The sequence below is a fragment of the Agelaius phoeniceus genome, chromosome 24 (genome assembly GCF_051311805.1).
Source record: "Agelaius phoeniceus isolate bAgePho1 chromosome 24, bAgePho1.hap1, whole genome shotgun sequence".
NCBI classification, from domain to species: Eukaryota; Metazoa; Chordata; class Aves; order Passeriformes; family Icteridae; genus Agelaius; species Agelaius phoeniceus.
Window position 1 is genome coordinate 7,792,580 of NC_135288.1, and position 16,553 is coordinate 7,809,132.

The window sequence follows — 16,553 nt, forward strand, 5'->3', positions numbered from 1 at the left end:
GCCCGGGGTGTTTTCTCGGTCGGTGGCCCGGTGCGCTCGGTGCCAGGGATGGTCAGTGCCCGGGGGCTCGGGGTTGTTGGTAGGTTGGGGTTCGGGGTGCTCGGTGCGCTCGGTGCCCGGGGGCTCGGGGCGCTCGGGGCGCTCGGTAGGTTGGGGCTCGGGGTGCTGGGTCGGTCGCCCCCCTCCCGCCCGCCCTCCCGCCGCCCCTCGATCCGCCGGCGGTGTCGGTGGCGGCGGTGGCGCCGCGGGGAGCGGCAGCGCGGCCCGGGCCGGCACCGGCGGGGCGGCGGGCGGGGCTCGGGGGTGTTCCCCTCGCAGCTGGGTGGTGCGGGACCTCCGCGGCGCCGGCGGCTGCTGACGGGCGCCTGCCCTGCCTCCCTCCCCTCCCCGCCCGAGCCGGCGCCGCAGTCGCGGCTCCGCGGCGGAGCTGCTGCTGCTGCTGCTGCGGGCGGCAGGTGGAGAGCGGGGCCGGGGGGAGCGGCGGGGGCGGGCGGGCACAGCCCGGGCGGCTCCTAATGAGGCGAGAGCTGGAGGTGGCAGCCCGGGGGGCTGAGGAGCGATTAGGAGGTGACTGACACCTCGGGAGGTTATTGATCGCCGCAGAGCGGGGGCAGCGCTCCGGGGCCGCGCTAATTGCCGCCGCCCGGCTCTTTGATGGCTGCGCTCCCGCTGCCTTCGGGAAGCCTCAGTCGCTCTGGGGTGAGTCAGGAGGAGCGGGCGGAGGAGCAGCGGGAGGTGCCCGGCGCCGTGCCCGCTGCGGGGGCTGCGGGAGCGCCTCCGCTTCCCCGGGGCTGCGGCAGCGCCGGCACCGAGCCCGGCGGGGCTGCGGGGGCTGTGCGGGGCTCCCTTCCCCGGGACCTGCGGGGATTCTACCGGGATTGTACCGGGCTGTGCGGGGATTGTACCGCGATTGTGCCGGGATTGTACCGGGCTGTGCCGGGCTCCCTTCCCCGGGACCCGCTGGGATTGTACCGGGCTGTGCGGGGATTGTACCGCGATTGTGCCGGGATTGTACCGGGCTGTGCCGGGCTGTGCGGGGATTGTACCGGGATTGTACCGGGCTGTGCGGGGATTGTACCGGGCTGTGCCGGGCTCCCCTTCCCCGGGACCCGCGGGGATTGTGCCGGGATTGTACCGGGCTGTGCCGGGCTGTGCGGGGATTGTACCGGGATTGTACCGGGCTGTGCCGGGCTGTGCGGGGATTGTACCGGGCTGTGCGGGGATTGTACCGGGCTGTGCGGGGATTGTACCGGGCTGTGCGGGGACTGTACCGGGCCGTGCCGGGCTCCTGTCCCCGGTTCCTGCCGGACCGTGCCGGGCTCCTGTCCCCGGTTCCTGCCGGGCTGTGCCGGTTCCCCTCCGCGGGGGCTGTGCCGGGCTCCTCTCGGTTCCTGCCGGGCTCCCCGTGCCGGGACCCTGGGGCACAAACTTGGCTGCGGGGCAGTCGGGGATGGTGCCCGAGGCAGGCAAGGGCAGGGCTGTGTTTATATGGAAGCGGACGCGTGCCTCCCCGCCTCCCCCTTCCCTAAATGCTTTCCTTTTATAAACGTGTTGATTTCTTTTTCTTCTTCTGCTTTTTCTCCTCCTCTGCATACAGGGAAAAGTTTGAAGACTCTTATGTCCAAAGGAATCTTACAGGTACATCCTCCAATCTGTGATTGCCCTGGGTGTCGAATTTCGTCTCCAGTGGTAAGATTATTGTTAAACTATGTGCTTTAGTTAAGACATCTTCCCTCTCCTCTGCCTCCTTCCCTTAAAAAAAAAAAAAAGAAGAAAATTTCCCTTTGCTTCTGTGCTGGTGGAACCGTGATCTGTGAGGGTCGTGGAGGCTGCCAGAGCCCTGCCTGCCCTGGGAGGGTTCCAGCAGTGTTAGAGAGGAGCTTGGAAGCAGAGCAGACGGCAAGAGAGAGCAGCGTTTGAGCTGAAGGAAGCAGCACTCGGTGGGATTGTTTGGTTTTCAGGGGGAGCTGTGTGTGTGTGCAGAGGCAAATCATTGAGGAGCCTCTTTGGTGTTCCCACCCCTTGGTTTCTGTGCATCGTGCACAGGTGTGAAAGTGGCTAAATAAAGCAGAAGGGAAATGTAATTGTGCCCACGTGTTAGAGTGAGAGCAGGCACTGTACAAACCGTGGGTCAGGTGAACTGCATGAGGAACAACTCAAATGCTGACAGCTTGAGCATCGTTCATGGCATAGCTCAGTTATGGCTCTTGCAGATCTTTCCTTCCCAACTTTTGGGTTCCCTGTGTATTCTTGATTTTATCCTGAGACTTCCGAAACCTCTCATCAGCATTTTCGTTGGAAAAATGTTGATGGTGTAAATAAAAGGTGACTGGAATCGTAGTAAAGTAAGGCCTTAAAACAGCTCATGGTGTGTAAAAATAACCATAAAGTACAGTAACATCTAACTGGGAGGGCAGAGCTGTTGGTGTGGGGAACTGAAGCAGCTCTTGGTCTGAAAGAACAATAATGACTTAAAGCATTGCCAGTAGCACTGTGGAAACAAATACAGGTGGAAATTTACGTGATTTTATCCACTGGAAATGAACCATTTTTGGTTTTGTTGCTTGCTTGGGCTGGAGTGGGCAGTCTGTGCTCAGATGCAGTTTCTGTGATTGGAAAGGACAGAGCTGGGAGTTCCAGTCCTCCCTGCCTGGTGCCTCCGTGTGTTACAAACACCCACGGAAGGGGCTCGGAGCCGGAACCAACGGTTCAGAAATGAATGGGGAGATTTGTCCTGCCTGGCTGGTGTGGCAGCAGCCCCTCCACAGCCCTGCCTGGAGTTTGACCCCAGCTGTGCTGGAACCTGGCTCTCCCCAGCTCCTGGAGTGGGTGGCACAACGTGGGAAGTGGCGTGAGCAGCTCCCTCCAGCTGGGAGCTCTGTCTGTCCTGCCACCTGTGTGGCTCAGAGCCAAAAATCTGCTGGTGCCAGGGATGTGCTGCTGCTCTGGGGATGCTGGGCAGTACCTGGCCAGGGGATGCTGTGCTATTGTGGGGATGCTGAGCAGTGCCTGGCCAGGGGATGCTGTGGGGATGCTGAGCAGTGCCTGGCCAGGGGATGCTGTGGGGATGCTGAGCAGTCCTGGCCAGGGGATGCTGTGCTATTGTGGGGATGCTGAGCAGTGCCTGGCCAGGTGATGCTGTGGGGATGCTGAGCAGTGCCTGGTCAGGGGATGCTGTGGGGATGCTGAGCAGTCCTGGCCAGGGGATGCTGTGCTATTGTGGGGATGCTGGGCAGTGCCTGGCCAGGTGATGCTGTGGGGATGCTGGGCAGTCCTGCCCAGGGGATGCTGTGCTATTGTGGGGATGCTGAGCAGTCCTGGCCAGGTGATGCTGTGGGGATGCTGGGCAGTGCCTGGCCAGGGGATGCTGTGGGGATGCTGGGCAGTCCTGGCCAGGTGATGCTGTGGGGATGCTGGGCAGTGCCTGGTCAGGGGATGCTGTGCTATTGTGGGGATGCTGGGCAGTGCCTGGCCAGGTGATGCTGTGCTGCTGGACGTTTTCTGGCCTAGCAGTAGCCAAAAGGTCGTGATGCACTTTCCTAGCAGCAGCATTTTCAGGATTTTCAGGTGCATTTCCAGATGGGAAGACAGCTCTGCATGAAGCCAGTGTGTGGCACAGCGTTTGAGAGCTGGGTTGGGAAATTACAGATAGAGGGGAAAATGAGGTTGGTGCAGCTTTGGGCAAGGAGAAATAAATCTTCCTGGACTTGCCTGCCACTGCTTCCCCAGCTGGGAAAGGGGTTTTGGATGTCAGGATTTGCACAGCAAGGCCAGAGCCCAGTGAGGAGTTCTGTCAGAGCTGTTTCTCAGTGCTCCCTGCACTTTCTGTGCTGTACTGAGCTTGTGTCCCTGCCCAAAGGACAGTTCCACATTTTGATCCTGAATTCTTTTGGTAGCTGCATCCACTGCACATCCAGAGCAGTCACACAAGGAGGAGGATTAGGAATTGGGCACGGTTTATGTTTCCCCTTTTAGTGATTGCTCATTCGAGCGCCGCTGAGATCCAGGGGCTGATTCTGCTCAAAAGTGGAAATGCTTTGTATTTTATAGTGCAGATGACAGAGACTTGCAGTGCCTGGTCCTGGTGTGATCCGGTGGGGGTGTGGGGATGGAGAGCTCGTCCTGTCTGCAGCTGCTTCCACCGCTCTGAAATCAGTGCTTGGACAGCGGGATTGGGCCAGCACAACTCGGGCAGTGCCCGTGGCAGGGGGCAAGGCAGGGGCTGCTCCTCTGCCTCATCCATCAGGCAGCAAAGGCAGCAAATGCAGCGCTGTGCTCCGGGGCTGAGCCCGGCTGTCCCTGCGGGAGCGGTGACCGTGTCCCCTGGGTGTGCGTGTGTCCCCTGTGTGTGTGTCCCCTGCCAGTCCTGAGCCTGTCCCCTGTGTGTGTCCCCTGCCAGTCCTGAGCCTGTCCCCTGTGTGTGTGTGTCCCCTGTGTGTGTGTGTCCTCTGTGTGTGTCCCCCCCGTGTGTGTCCCCTGGCAGCGCTGGTGGCTCCGAGCCCCTGCCCGTGTCCTGCCGCGCTCGGGGGGAGAGAGGAGCGCTCGGTCTGGGGAGGAAATTGCAGCGAGCCGCAGCCCCGGGCTGGCAGCGCCCCCGGGCCGGGCTCCGAGCCCCGGCCCCCCCGGTTCCCCCCTGCTCCCGGCGGTGCCCCCCGGCCCCGCTGGCGCCGCGTTCCCCGCCCGTGACCCGGCGGTGCCGGCGCCCGCCCCCCGCCGCCCGCGCCGCTCGCTGCTGCAGCTGCAGACGGGGCCGGCGCCGGGGCCGCTCCGCCACCGACCGCCGGTTTCCTGCGCTGCCAGCCTCGCCTCGGGGGGAGCGGCCCCGCCGGCGCCTCCTCCCCCGGGCCGCCCCCGCGCTGCCGCCCGGCAGCCAGCCAGGCATGCATCCATCCGTCCGTCCGTCCATCTGTCCATCATCCATTCATCATCCATCCATCCTTGCATCCAGCCAGCCAGGCATGCATCCATCCGTCCGTCCGTCCATCTGTCCATCATCCATTCATCATCCATCCATCCTTGCATCCAGCCAGCCAGGCATCCATCCATGCATCCGTCTGTCTGTCCATCATCCATCCTTGCATCCATCCATCCTTGCATCCAGCCAGCCAGGCATCCATCCATGCATCCGTCCGTCTGTCCATCTGTCCATCATCCATTCATCCATCCATCATCCATCCATCCTTGCATCCAGCCAGCCAGGCATCCATCTGTCCATCATCCATTCATCCATCCTTGCATCCTTGCATCCATCCTTCCATCCTTGAATCCATCCATCCGTCTGTCCATCATCCATCCTTGCATCCATCCTTGCATCCATCCATCCATCATCCATCCATCCATCCTTGAATCCATCCATCCATCCATCCATCCTTGCATCCATCCCTCCATCCATCCATCCTTCTTTGCATCCCTCCATCCTTCTCTCCATCCATCCTCCTGTCCCTCCATCTCTCCATCCATCCCTCCATTCATCCCTGCCTCCATCCCTCTGTCCGTCTGTCCATCCCTCCCTCCCCTGCCATGCAGGCAGGTCTGAGTGCCCGTCCCAGGGCCGAGGTGCAGGCACAGCCGTGGGGAAGCAGGGGCTGCCCCTGGGCTTTGTGCTCTCTCAGAGGTTTCTGGATGGGAGAATGGCACAGGTCCCTTCAGTTCTGGGGAGGCACAGGCTGCCAAACCTTCCCAGAGTGAGCTGCCAGTGTGAGCAGGGCTCTCCCTGCCAGTTTTGGGCAGGCACAGTTTGTGTTGTGTGGAGCCCTGGCTGGGTTCCAGTGTGTTCTGGTGAACCCCATTCCCTGCAGGGCTCCCTCTGCTCCAAACCCACCCCTGCATTCTCTGCATCTCTGCCCCAGCCCTCAGCCAGGGCTGGAAGGGGCAGTGGGCTCCCCGAGCCACAGGGAGGGGAGAGCAGCTCTGAAATCCTTACTGAGAACCAGAATGCCTGAGATCTGGGAGCTCCAGCATCTCATGCCCAGGATAACAGTGGAGGGACAAACCTAAGCACTGGATTGTTTCCCTTACAGACACAGTGTGGCCCTTGCTGTGTGTTCCATTCTCTGAAGGGGAGTTAGGGCTGGAGCCTGGCTGCTCCTCCTCCTCTTTTTCTGTTTCCTGTGGATATTTGGTTTCTGGGACAGGGCTTCTGTTTGAAAGGTGGCCCTTATGGGGTTCAGGTAGAGAAGCCCCATTTCCCCAGAGCTGTTGTGGCATGGCCACATCCAAACAAACAAACAAGCAGAGCAATAAAGGATGTTTGGGGTTTGCCCCCTGTCCATCCTATGCAGAGGCTCGGGGTGGCTGTGCAGGGCTGGGGCACTGCAGTGGGGATTCATTTGCTGGGCTGTGTTTTGCTCTTGGTTTGATTTATGTGTGATTCCTTTCTCTGCTGCTTTTTGCTTTCCTCATCGTGGTTGTTGTTTTCCTTTGCTGCCCTGAGGTTCAGGCCTCAGTCCAAGACTTTGTCAGGGATGGAGGGAGGAACTCTCTGCTGCTAACTTCAAAAATGCCAGCGAGGAGCAACTCTGCTCTTTAGCCCTGAGGCTCCTCCTGGGCCCTGTTTTGGGTGGAAGGCAGCTCTGTGTGTCCCCAGAGAGTGGCTTTGTGTCACTGCTGGTGCTGGGCTCCTTCCTGTCCTTCCCTGCTGCTCCACAGGAGCAGAGCAGGGCAAGGAAGGGACATCCTGGGGCTCCTGAGTGTGCTGGGGTCCAAATTCAGAGGCTTTCACCAGAAGGGGAATCTCCCACACCAGGCACAAGTCTTCCAGGAGAACTTTCCTATGGTAAGGGAACTTCGCCTGCTGGAGAATTTCCTTGGCAGGATTAATTCTGAAATTTCACTGTCGACTGAATAGATCAGATTTGGGTTCCTTTCTGAGCTGCTCTGGGCCTGGGGGTGGGAGCTGGAGAACGCTGGGGTTTGTGTGCAGGAGCTGTTTTCATAACTCTGCCTTTGTGTCCCTCGGGGCTGCCTCATGCATGTGGAAAAAGCCCCTCTGTAAAGCAGACTTACAAACCTCCAAATCCCCCCAAGGACTTTGGCACAGTCTGTTGATTTTTATTTGTGGTTTCATGCTGATTTGGCTTGTTGCTTTTAATCCAGCACATTTTAGCTCAGGTTAGTGTTTGTCGGAGGTTTTGGAGGTAGATGGGCTCTTTTTGTTTGTTTGCAGGGGTTGTTTTGGTTCTGTTTTGTTTTGTTAAAGGGCTTGGCCCAGGTGGATTTGAACCCGTGTTGCACTTGCAGGCTGAATTCTCAACAGAAGTTGATTCAATCTCTGTCAGATTTGAGCTTTATGGAGGAACTGGAGATGAGGTGGCTCCTGCTCTGAGATGGGCTGAGGGACCCCAGAGCCCACCCAGGGCTGAGTTTGGGGTGCTGGGCTTGGGCCCAGCTGCCAGGGCTCCTGCTCTGGGGACAGTGGGAACCTCTGTGCTGCTGCTGCCCTCAAATCCACTGCTGAGGGGCCAGAGAGCATCCCAGAAGGGGATTTTGGGGGGCAAACAGCTGGAAATGGGGATCAGCTGGCTGGAGAGGAGCCCTGAAAGGCTCTGTGGGGTGGAAGTTGCTGCTGGTGGTCCCAATCTGCTCCTCATCCTCTTTTCCATGGCTAACAGCTGGAAATGGGGATCAGGGTGGCTCTGAAAGGCTCTTTGGGGTGTGGAAGTTGCTGCTGATGGTCCCAACTCTGCTCCTCATCCTCTTTTCCATGGCAAACAGCTGGAAATGGGGATCAGGGTGGTTGTGAAAGGCTCTTTGGGGGTGTGGAGGTTGCTGCTGATGGTCCCAGCTCTGCTCCTCATCCTCTTTCCCGTTGCAAACAGCTGGAAATGGGGATCAGGGTGGCTCTGAAAGGCTCTTTGGGGGTGTGGAGGTTGCTGCTGGTGGTCCCAGCCCTGCTCCTGGGCAGGACAAGCAGCAGCTGCCCCTGCTGGGGCTGCAGCAGGAGAAGGAGCAGTTTCTGTTCTGTGCAGAGGCACAGCCAGCCCAGATCAATGGCACTGACGGTGCCAGCACAATGCTGAAGGATTTAATTCTGTGGATTATTAAATACCCTCTGGAAAGGGAAATATTAATTGGATTGCAGGCTTGGGAGGGAGCAGCAGAGATGTAGGAGCAGCTGTGGTTTAAGAAAATAATTTTATCTTGCAGGGCTTTGAGGAGCTCCAGGGGGGTGAGGCTTGCCCTGGAGCAGGAGCTGGGTGGGGATCCCTGCTCTGACACAGGAGACAATGGGGCTGAAAGGTCTGGTGGGGTGGAAGGGGCAGAGCAGGAGCCCCGTGCGAGGTCAGGGCTTGTGGAGAGCAGGCCAGGGCAGAGGGGAAGGAAAATCCCTGCTGAGCTTGGTGTGGGAGGGTTCCTATGGAGGGAGTGCAGCATCTCCTCCTTGGGATGCCCACAGCCTGCACTTGAGCATCCCCTGCAGTGCCCTGGGCTCTGCTGCAGGAAAAGGCAATTCCTGAGCCCTCAGCCTGACCCAGGGTTCTGGCAGCTGCTGCTGCAATTCTGCTCTGAGGGAGAGAAAGTGAAGGCTGGGGAGAAAGACAGACAAATAAATGTGGGGCAGCAGGGGAAGCAGCATCATCTCGTTAGTGCTGTGTCAAGGGCAGCGGAAAGGTGACACAGGAGGAGTAATTTTGCTGTCAAAATTATTTAGAGATGTCATTAAACTGCTTAGGGCTGTCTGTGGTGCTTCAGGGCACAGGCACCTGGTGTTAATTTGCTCTGCTGTGTGTCCGGGCTCGCTGGCCTGGCTCAAAGGGAGCCTGGCGGGAGCTGGAAGGCAAAGGGTGCCCAAGAGCTCCCTCAGAAGCTTCATTAATTTAGAATTCTCCATCGGGGGGGTCTCAGCTCTGCAGAGCTCCCTCTGGCTCAGCTCTGGGGCATGGAGGAGTTTCCTGCTGGAGGTGTCCGGGTCAGGCTGGGCAGGGCTCAGAGCTGTCCCTGCCATGGGACCCCTGCACCGTGGGCAGGGGAATCTCAGGGCTGGAATTTCCCATTGCCATGGGGTGGAATTCAGGGCTGCTTCCAAGCCTGGGGTTTTGTGATTGGGCCTGGGCTTTGGGAAAGAAATCCCCTCTGTTCTTACTTAATTATTCCTTGACCCAAAACAGTGCACTTAAAAGGTCACTTTGTTTGCTCTCTATGTTTTTCTGCCTCGTTTGTTTGCTTTAGTGGGGTTTGTTTGTTTGTTTGTTTGTTTTCCTTGCCCCCTCCCCACTGTGCATTGTCCTGCCCCATTTCTCCTGTGTTTCCTTTCTCTGGAAAACGTTTTGCTCCTCAGGAGTCTCGTTTGGCACCTCCCCTCCCTTCTCCCTCTATTGCAATGCTTCATTTTCACCTCCCCAGCTGGAGAGTTCACCCTTCTCCCCATTTCTGTGCTGCTTTTCCCTGCTAGGACCCCTCCCCTCCCTGCCTGCCTCCCCTGGCAGGGGTCACCGGGAGCTCATGACAGCCCCCGTGTGCCAAAGTTGTGTTTCCAGCTGGGAAGGGAAGGGAAGAGGCAGGGAAAGCCTCTGAGTCTGGGAATAATCCAGAGCAGCTCTGCTGGGCACTGCAGGTGTCTGCTGGCTTGGCCAAGGCAGTGAGCACAGGGAGGAAATTCCACTGCAGAAATACAGAGAAATGGAGCCTGGCAAGGGCTTTTCTCGTGCCAGTGTCCGAGGGCGAGGAGGGATGAGTGGAGGGAGTTCCCAAGTGCTGAAAGGCTCCTGCTCGTCCATTCTGCCTCCAGCCCACGGGGAAATTGTGGCTTTCACCTCATTTTGCACAATGTGGCCACAGAGCCCCATCGAGCCCAGATTTGCCCTGGTTTTGGATGAGCTGCACAGAAACTGCTGCACATCATCAAACCCCTCATTTGCAGATGTCAGGAGAGCTCCAGGCCCTGAGCAGAGCAGGTGCTTTGATCCTGTGCATCTCCAGCTGGGAGGGACTCAGGAGGCAGCGAAACCTTGGGGTGACAGCACAGGCACCAGCAGGGCTGGGAATGGGGATTCCAGAGAAATGGGAAACCCTGAGAGCTTCTGGGCATGGCAGAGCCACGGGGCAGGAAATGCAGAAAATGCAGAAAATACAGAACCTGGAAGGGTCCTGGTGACAGAAAAGTTGTGTTTGCTTGGAGCTGGTGCCCAGTTCAGCAATGGGATTGGTTTCAGCAGCTCTGGGGTTTTAAAGGACTCCAGAACCTCTAAGGGACTTTTCTAAAGGCAGGAAATGCAGAAAATACAGGAAATCCAGAACCTGGAAGGGTCCTGGTGACAGAAAAGTTGTGTTTACTTGGAGCTGGTGCCCAGTTCAGCAATGGGATTGGTTTCAGCTGCAGCTCTGGGGTTTTAAAGGACTCCAGGACCTCTAAGGGACTTTTCTAAAGGCAGAAAATAATACAGAAAATAATACAGAAAATAATACAGAAAATGCAGAACCTGGAAGGTTCCTGGTGACAGAAAAGTTGTGTTTGCTTGGAGCTGGTGCCCAGTTCAGCAATGGGATTGGTTTCAGCAGCAGCTCTGGGAGTTTAAAGGACTCCAGGACCTCTAAAGGACTTTTCTAAAGGACCTTTAAAGGACATTAAAGGGCCTGTGCAGCAGCACAGCTGCTGGGTGGGACACTGGGCTGTTCCCTGCCTGGGTCTGTGTGTGTCAGAGCTCTGGGGCTGGCTTGGATCCCACTCCTGCCCTGCCCATCTCAGAGCTGCCCTGGGAGCCCAGCCCTGCCTTTATCCCCTTTATCCCAGGTACCATGGCTGGGATGTGGGGATGGAGCTGCTGCTGCTGCTGCTGGGTTGCCAGGGCAACCAGAGCTGGCCCCTGAAGACAGGAAAGGGCAAACATTCCTTTCTGCTGCAGCGGGAGCATCAGTGATTGAATGAGATTAGATGGAATTAGATAATCCTGGAATTCTCAGTGATTTGACGCCAGGCCTTTATTAAATAAGTAAAAGTACCAGCCCTTATAATAAAAATGAATTCTTTCAGATCAATAACTTTCCCTGCTGCTCGTCACAGCTGTGATTCTTGAGATCTCTTTTTTTTCTGTGGCAGGGGGTGAGCCACACAAACCTGCCTTTTTTTAAATTATTTTTTTTTCTCCTCTCCCAGAGGGGACAAATAATATCAATTCCTCTTTTATTTCCCCCTTGTGATTCACCCACTTAACCCTAAGGTGCCCTTGCAGAGGAAGGCACTGCAGGGTTCTTCAGGGATGATTCAGTGCCCTGGAATTTACAGCTCTGGGGTTACTTAAACACTGCCCACCATCACTCTTAGCTATTACCGTGTTCTAGAGTTAAAGGAAGAAGCTGAAAATACAAAATTCATGGCAAAATTCATGGCAAAATTCATGGCAAAATTCATGGCAAAATTCATGGCAAAATTCATGGCAAAATTTGTGGAAAATTTGTGGAAAATTTGTGGAAAATTTGTGGAAAATTTGTGGAAAATTTGTGGAAAATTTGTGGAAAATTACATGGAAAATCCATGAACAATTACATGGAAAATCCATGAACAATTACATGGAAAATTTATGGAAAATTTATGGAAAATTTATGGTAAAATACATGGCAAAATTAGTGGAAAATTAGTGGAAAATTAGTGGAAAATTAGTGGAAAATTACATGGAAAATTACATGGAAAATTACATGGAAAATTCGTGGAAAATTCGTGGAAAATTCGTGGAAAATTCGTGGAAAATTCGTGGAAAATTCATGGAAAATTCATGGAAAATTCATGGAAAATTCATGGAAAATTCATGGAAAATTCATGGAAAAATACATGAAAAAATACATGGAAATAAGAAAATACAAAAATACATGAAAATACAAAAAAAACCTGGGCAGTTTTTTGCTCTTTGTGGGTTCAGACTCTTGGCACCTGAGCCCTGCCTGGCTGCACAGGCACTGATAACATCGTGCTCACATCTCCTGGGCTAACCCTGAGAGCTGCCCTCTGGTCACAGCAGCAGCATTTCCATCAGCCCAGCCCCGGGCTCCTCCTCATCCTCAGGCTGGCACCAGAACCCTCTGTGCACCACAGGGCACCCAGCAGAGCAGGGAGAATTTGGGCTGTGCTGGCCCTTCCAGAGCAGGCCTTGATTCATTCAGAGGGATTTGGGTTTTTTGTTGCTGGGGGTGTTGCAGGCACAGTGCACAGTTCAGCTCTCACAGCTCCTCTGCAGAATGCTTTTAATCCTGAATTAAAACCCAATTCATTCTCTAATTCCTGCATTAGCGCTGTGATTTCTTGCAACATCTCTGGCTTGAAATTCATGAGCTGCTGGTGCAGCTCTGGACCTGGGCTGGTTTGTATCAGCACTGTGGATCTGGGCTTTGCTTTTTGGAGTCTCACCTTGCTGTGATGGATTTCTCAGGCAGAAGTTCAGTTTAGAGTCATTCCATGAGGCTGGGGAGCGTTTCTGTCCCCTGGCACGTGCAGAGGGCAGAAATCATCCTTGCTTTGGGAGGATTTAGTCCTGCCTTTGATGTGCCTGCTGTTGTCTGTAAATCACTGCAGGACCTGCAGGAAGTGTGTTTAAAGGGTGTTTGAAGTGATGGCTCCAAGTTGCTGTGCTCCTCCTTGAGCTGCAGAGCTTCCATCCTGGGAGTTGTTCTGGTGTGCTGGGACCCCAGGCCTGCACTGCTCCCCATGGCCGGCTCTGGCAGCAGGAGTTAAACTCATTTTTTCCCCCATATCTTAAGGAAATTCTGACATGGAGCAAAGAGAGAGAGGGGAGGACAGAAGAGGCTGAGAAATGGGCGTGCAGAGCAAATTGATCTGCACTGGGGACAGCCCCACCCTCACCAGCAGAACGGGACCAGCTGCTCATTTTTAGGGTCCTGGAATGCCTTGGGTTGGGTTGGAAGGGACCTTAAAGCCCTGAAATCTCCTTGCAGCCCCAGGGCAGGGACACCTCCCCAGCCCAGGCTGTTTGGGGGTTCGGGCAGGCACATATATTAAAATATAATATATTTTATTATAATTCTCCGTGCAGGGCTCTGGTGCCACGTTCAGAAAGTTCTGTGCTGTCAGAGCAAACACCTCAGAGCAGAAATCTGAGCACGTTATGTTGGCACTGTTGTCCCAGCAAAAAAAGATATATTGGTTTAACATATTTTCCATTAACCAGCTTTAATTTGCATAAATTATATCACCCTCTGTTAATTTATTATTACTTCTTCGGTTTCCTCTATTTCATTATTTCTCCTGGGGGTTATAAAATTACTGGGATTATTCTGCTTAAGCTTTTTAAAATACAGTCACAGTGCTGTGTTTTCCCATTCACCTTGTATTTCCTCATTGTTCTGAGGCTCATTAAAAACCTGAAGTGTCACAAGAACTTCCCTGGATAGGAATTCTGCAAGTCTTTGAGAGCAAAGTACCCAAGTCTGCTGATTTAAACCCGAATAATTCTGGAAGTTTCTGTTTGGACACCTCCTAAATCACTGCTGGAATGAGAAATATTTCATGTCCATGCTGGGTCAGAGCTGGCTTTTCCTCACAGAGCAGAAACAAAACTGTGCCAGGTTTGCACCAAACCAAACTGTGCCAGGTTTGCACCAAACCAAACTGTGCCAGGTTTGCACCAAACCAAACTGTGCCAGGTTTGCACCAAACAAAACTGTGCCAGGTTTGTACCAAACCAAAACTGTGCCAAACCAAAACTGTGCCAGGTTTGTACCAAACAAAAACTGTGCCAGGTTTGTACCAATTGTACCAGAACAAAACTGTGCCAGGTTTGTACCAGAACAAAACTGTGCCAGGTTTGTACCAAACCAAACTGTGCCAGGTTTGTACCAAACCAAAACTGTGCCAGGTTTGTACCAGAACCAAACTGTGCCAGGTTTGTACCAAACCAAACTGTGCCAGGTTTGTGCCAAACCAAAACTGTGCCAGGTTTGTACCAATTGTACCAAACCAAAACTGTGCCAGGTTTGAACCAAACCAAAACTGTGCCAGGTTTGTACCAATTGTACCAAACCAAAACTGTGCCAGGTTTGAACCAAACCAAAACTGTGCCAGGTTTGTACCAATTGTACCAAACCAAAACTGTGCCAGGTTTGTACCAATTGTACCAAACCAAACTGTGCCAGGTTTGTGTGGGAAGAGGAAGGAAGGAAAGGGGTGAGGGACAGGGGGGGTCAGCAGCTCAGGTGGCCCCAGAATTTTCCTGCAGGGCTCTCCCTCTCTGTGGTTTTTCTCCAGGGAAGCTGAGAAGCCTCAGAGAAAATGAAAACAATTCTTGTCTCATTTGCTTCTCCTGTGTTTTGCTGCTCTGGAATGGGTTTGGAGATTGTTTCCCCACAGGTGATTGTTCTTTGGATTCTGCTGGGAGTTGTTTTCACTCTTTGGCCAATCAGTGCCAAACTCTGTGGGGACTCTTTCTAGAGTCATTATTAGCTGATTTATTATATTATTAGCTAACAATGAAAGAGTTTTCATTATTATTTTTTTAGCATTCTGTAAGTATCCTTTCTGTATTCTTTAGCATAGTATAGTATTCTTTAATTCTTTAATATATTATTCTTTCATATTTTTAAATATAATATTCTTTAATATTTTTAATATAATATTCTTTAATATTTTTAATATAATATTCTTTATAGTGTTCTTCTGTAGTATTCTTTAATATAATACAGTATCACAAAATAATAAATTGGCCTTCTGAGAGCATGGGGTCAGGTGCATCATTCCTCCCTGCCATGAGGCTCCCCACAAACCCGGTCCTGGGGCCCTGTCCTGTCCCAGCTGCCCTCCTGGGCTGGGTAAAGAACACCCAGGGTCCAGCCAGCCCCTCCCAAGGGCTGCATTTCCTTCCCCAGTCCCACCTTTGGCTGGCTGGAAGAACCTGCAGTTATTATTCCTTTCCCTCGTGTTTTTACAACCCTGCTCCTGTCTTTTGTTTACCTTGCTGACCCCAGATGTGATTTCAGAGGGGATTTTCCTGCAGCTCCAGCTGGCACCCAGTGTCCAAACAAAGGCAGTGGTGCTGCTTTGCTCCTGCTGTGTTTGGGCAGGGCTCACCTGCCTCAGCAGCTCAGGGAGAGCAGATCCAGCTGAGCCTCTGGAGGCTCTGCAGGGATTTGTCCTTCTCATCCTGTTTATTTTAATGGGGCATTCACTCCTCAGGAGCTGCCTCAGACCTGAGCTGGTGCCTCCAGAAATAAGGGATGTAAGAGTTTGACCCTGATTTGATTTATTCCTTATTTTGGCTGTTTCTCCATGGGAATTTGGGTTTGTGCTGGGTTTGAGTTGGATTTTGCCTGTGCAGAGATGACCCTGTTAAATAAGTAACAGTAATTATTATTGGTAAGGTACTCCATACCCTGTGCAGTTCAGGGCACGTTGTGCTGTGCTCTGACATTGGTGATTTACTCTTGCTTTGAGCTGGAGTGAGGGAAATCCAGAGAAACATTCCTGGAGCAGGATTTGTCCATGGCAGGGCCGTCCTGAGCTGGGGACAGGGATCCCTGGAGCAGGATCTGTCCATGACAAGAATTCCTGGAGCAGGATTTGTCCATGGTAGGAATTCCTGGAGCAGGATCTGTCCATGGTAGGAATTCCTGGACCAGGATTTGTCCATGGCAGGAGTCCCTGGAGGAGGATTTCTCCATGACAAGAATTCCTGGAGCAGGATCTGTCCATGGTAGGAATTCTTGGAGCAGAATCTGTCTACGACAGGAGTCCCTGGAGCAGGATTTATCCATGGCCCCAAATCCCTGGAGCAGGATTTCTCCATGACAAGAATTCCTGGAGCAGGATTTTTCCATGGCCCAAATCCCTGGAGCAGGATCTGTCCATGGTAGGAATTCTTGGAGCAGGATCTGTCCATGGCAGGAGTCCCTGGAGCAGGATTTCTCCATGGCCCAAATCCCTGGAGCAGGATTCATCCATGACAAGAATTCCTGGAGCAGGATCGGTCCATGGCAGGAGTTCCTGGAGCAGGATTTATCCATGGTAGGAGTCTCTGGAGCAGGATTTCTCCATGGCCCAAATCCCTGGAGCAGGATTCCCCCTTGACCTTTGGAGCAGGTGCCACCCTGGGTGTCTGCAGGGGTGAGCCCAAAGCTGTGATTTGCAGGTGGTGGCTCCTGCAGGAGGAAGATGTGATGGAAAACAGGCCCAGGTGGGTGGGATTTCCCTTTCCCTGTGCCAGCCTCCTGCAGTGCTCAGGGGTGACCCAGAGCTGCTTAGCAGAGCCCAAGAGGATCAGGAGGAGCCCGGGGCTGCTGCAGCTCAGGGGGAATTAGGATGGCCAGAGTGCCACTGGTGCAGCTCCTGTTTGGCTGGGCTGTTTTGTTTTAAGAGGCCTGGGAAATGAGCAGGTAAATGTTAAATTTGGGGCTCTGAGGTTGCTGTGCAGCCGTGGAGGGGAGGGGTGGCCTCCCAGCTCCCCTGCTCTGCTCAGGTGTGTCCTGCCTGAGTCCACCTGGGCACAGCTCCCTCCAGGGCCATCACCCCAGCCTGGGGAGCCTGACTGGGGCAGGACAGACCCAGGCTGTTCACGCTGACATTGTGAGGTTTCCCTTGGCTTTCTGCACACGGGCTGGGGTTTAAGGCAGCTGCA

The 16,553-nt window shown here is 54.1% G+C and overlaps 1 protein-coding gene across 5 annotated transcripts in view; it reads left to right on the forward strand.

Annotated features, from left to right (window-relative positions):
- SAMD11 (sterile alpha motif domain containing 11) overlaps nucleotides 1-16,553 on the forward strand; it is an 80,235-nt gene that overhangs the window by 1,065 nt on the left and 62,617 nt on the right. For 2 of the 5 annotated variants that reach the window (XR_013185090.1, XM_054647928.2), the window contains exon 2: nucleotides 1,598-1,689. Coding sequence is in view for 4 of the 5 variants with exons in the window: in XM_054647928.2 (XP_054503903.2) it covers nucleotides 1,598-1,689 (92 nt within the window). In the remaining variant the exon portion in view is untranslated. Of the gene's footprint in view, nucleotides 1-520; nucleotides 700-1,597; nucleotides 1,690-16,553 lie in introns of those variants that run through there. The other 3 variants (XM_077190127.1, XM_077190128.1, XM_077190126.1) reach the window with 3 other exon arrangements.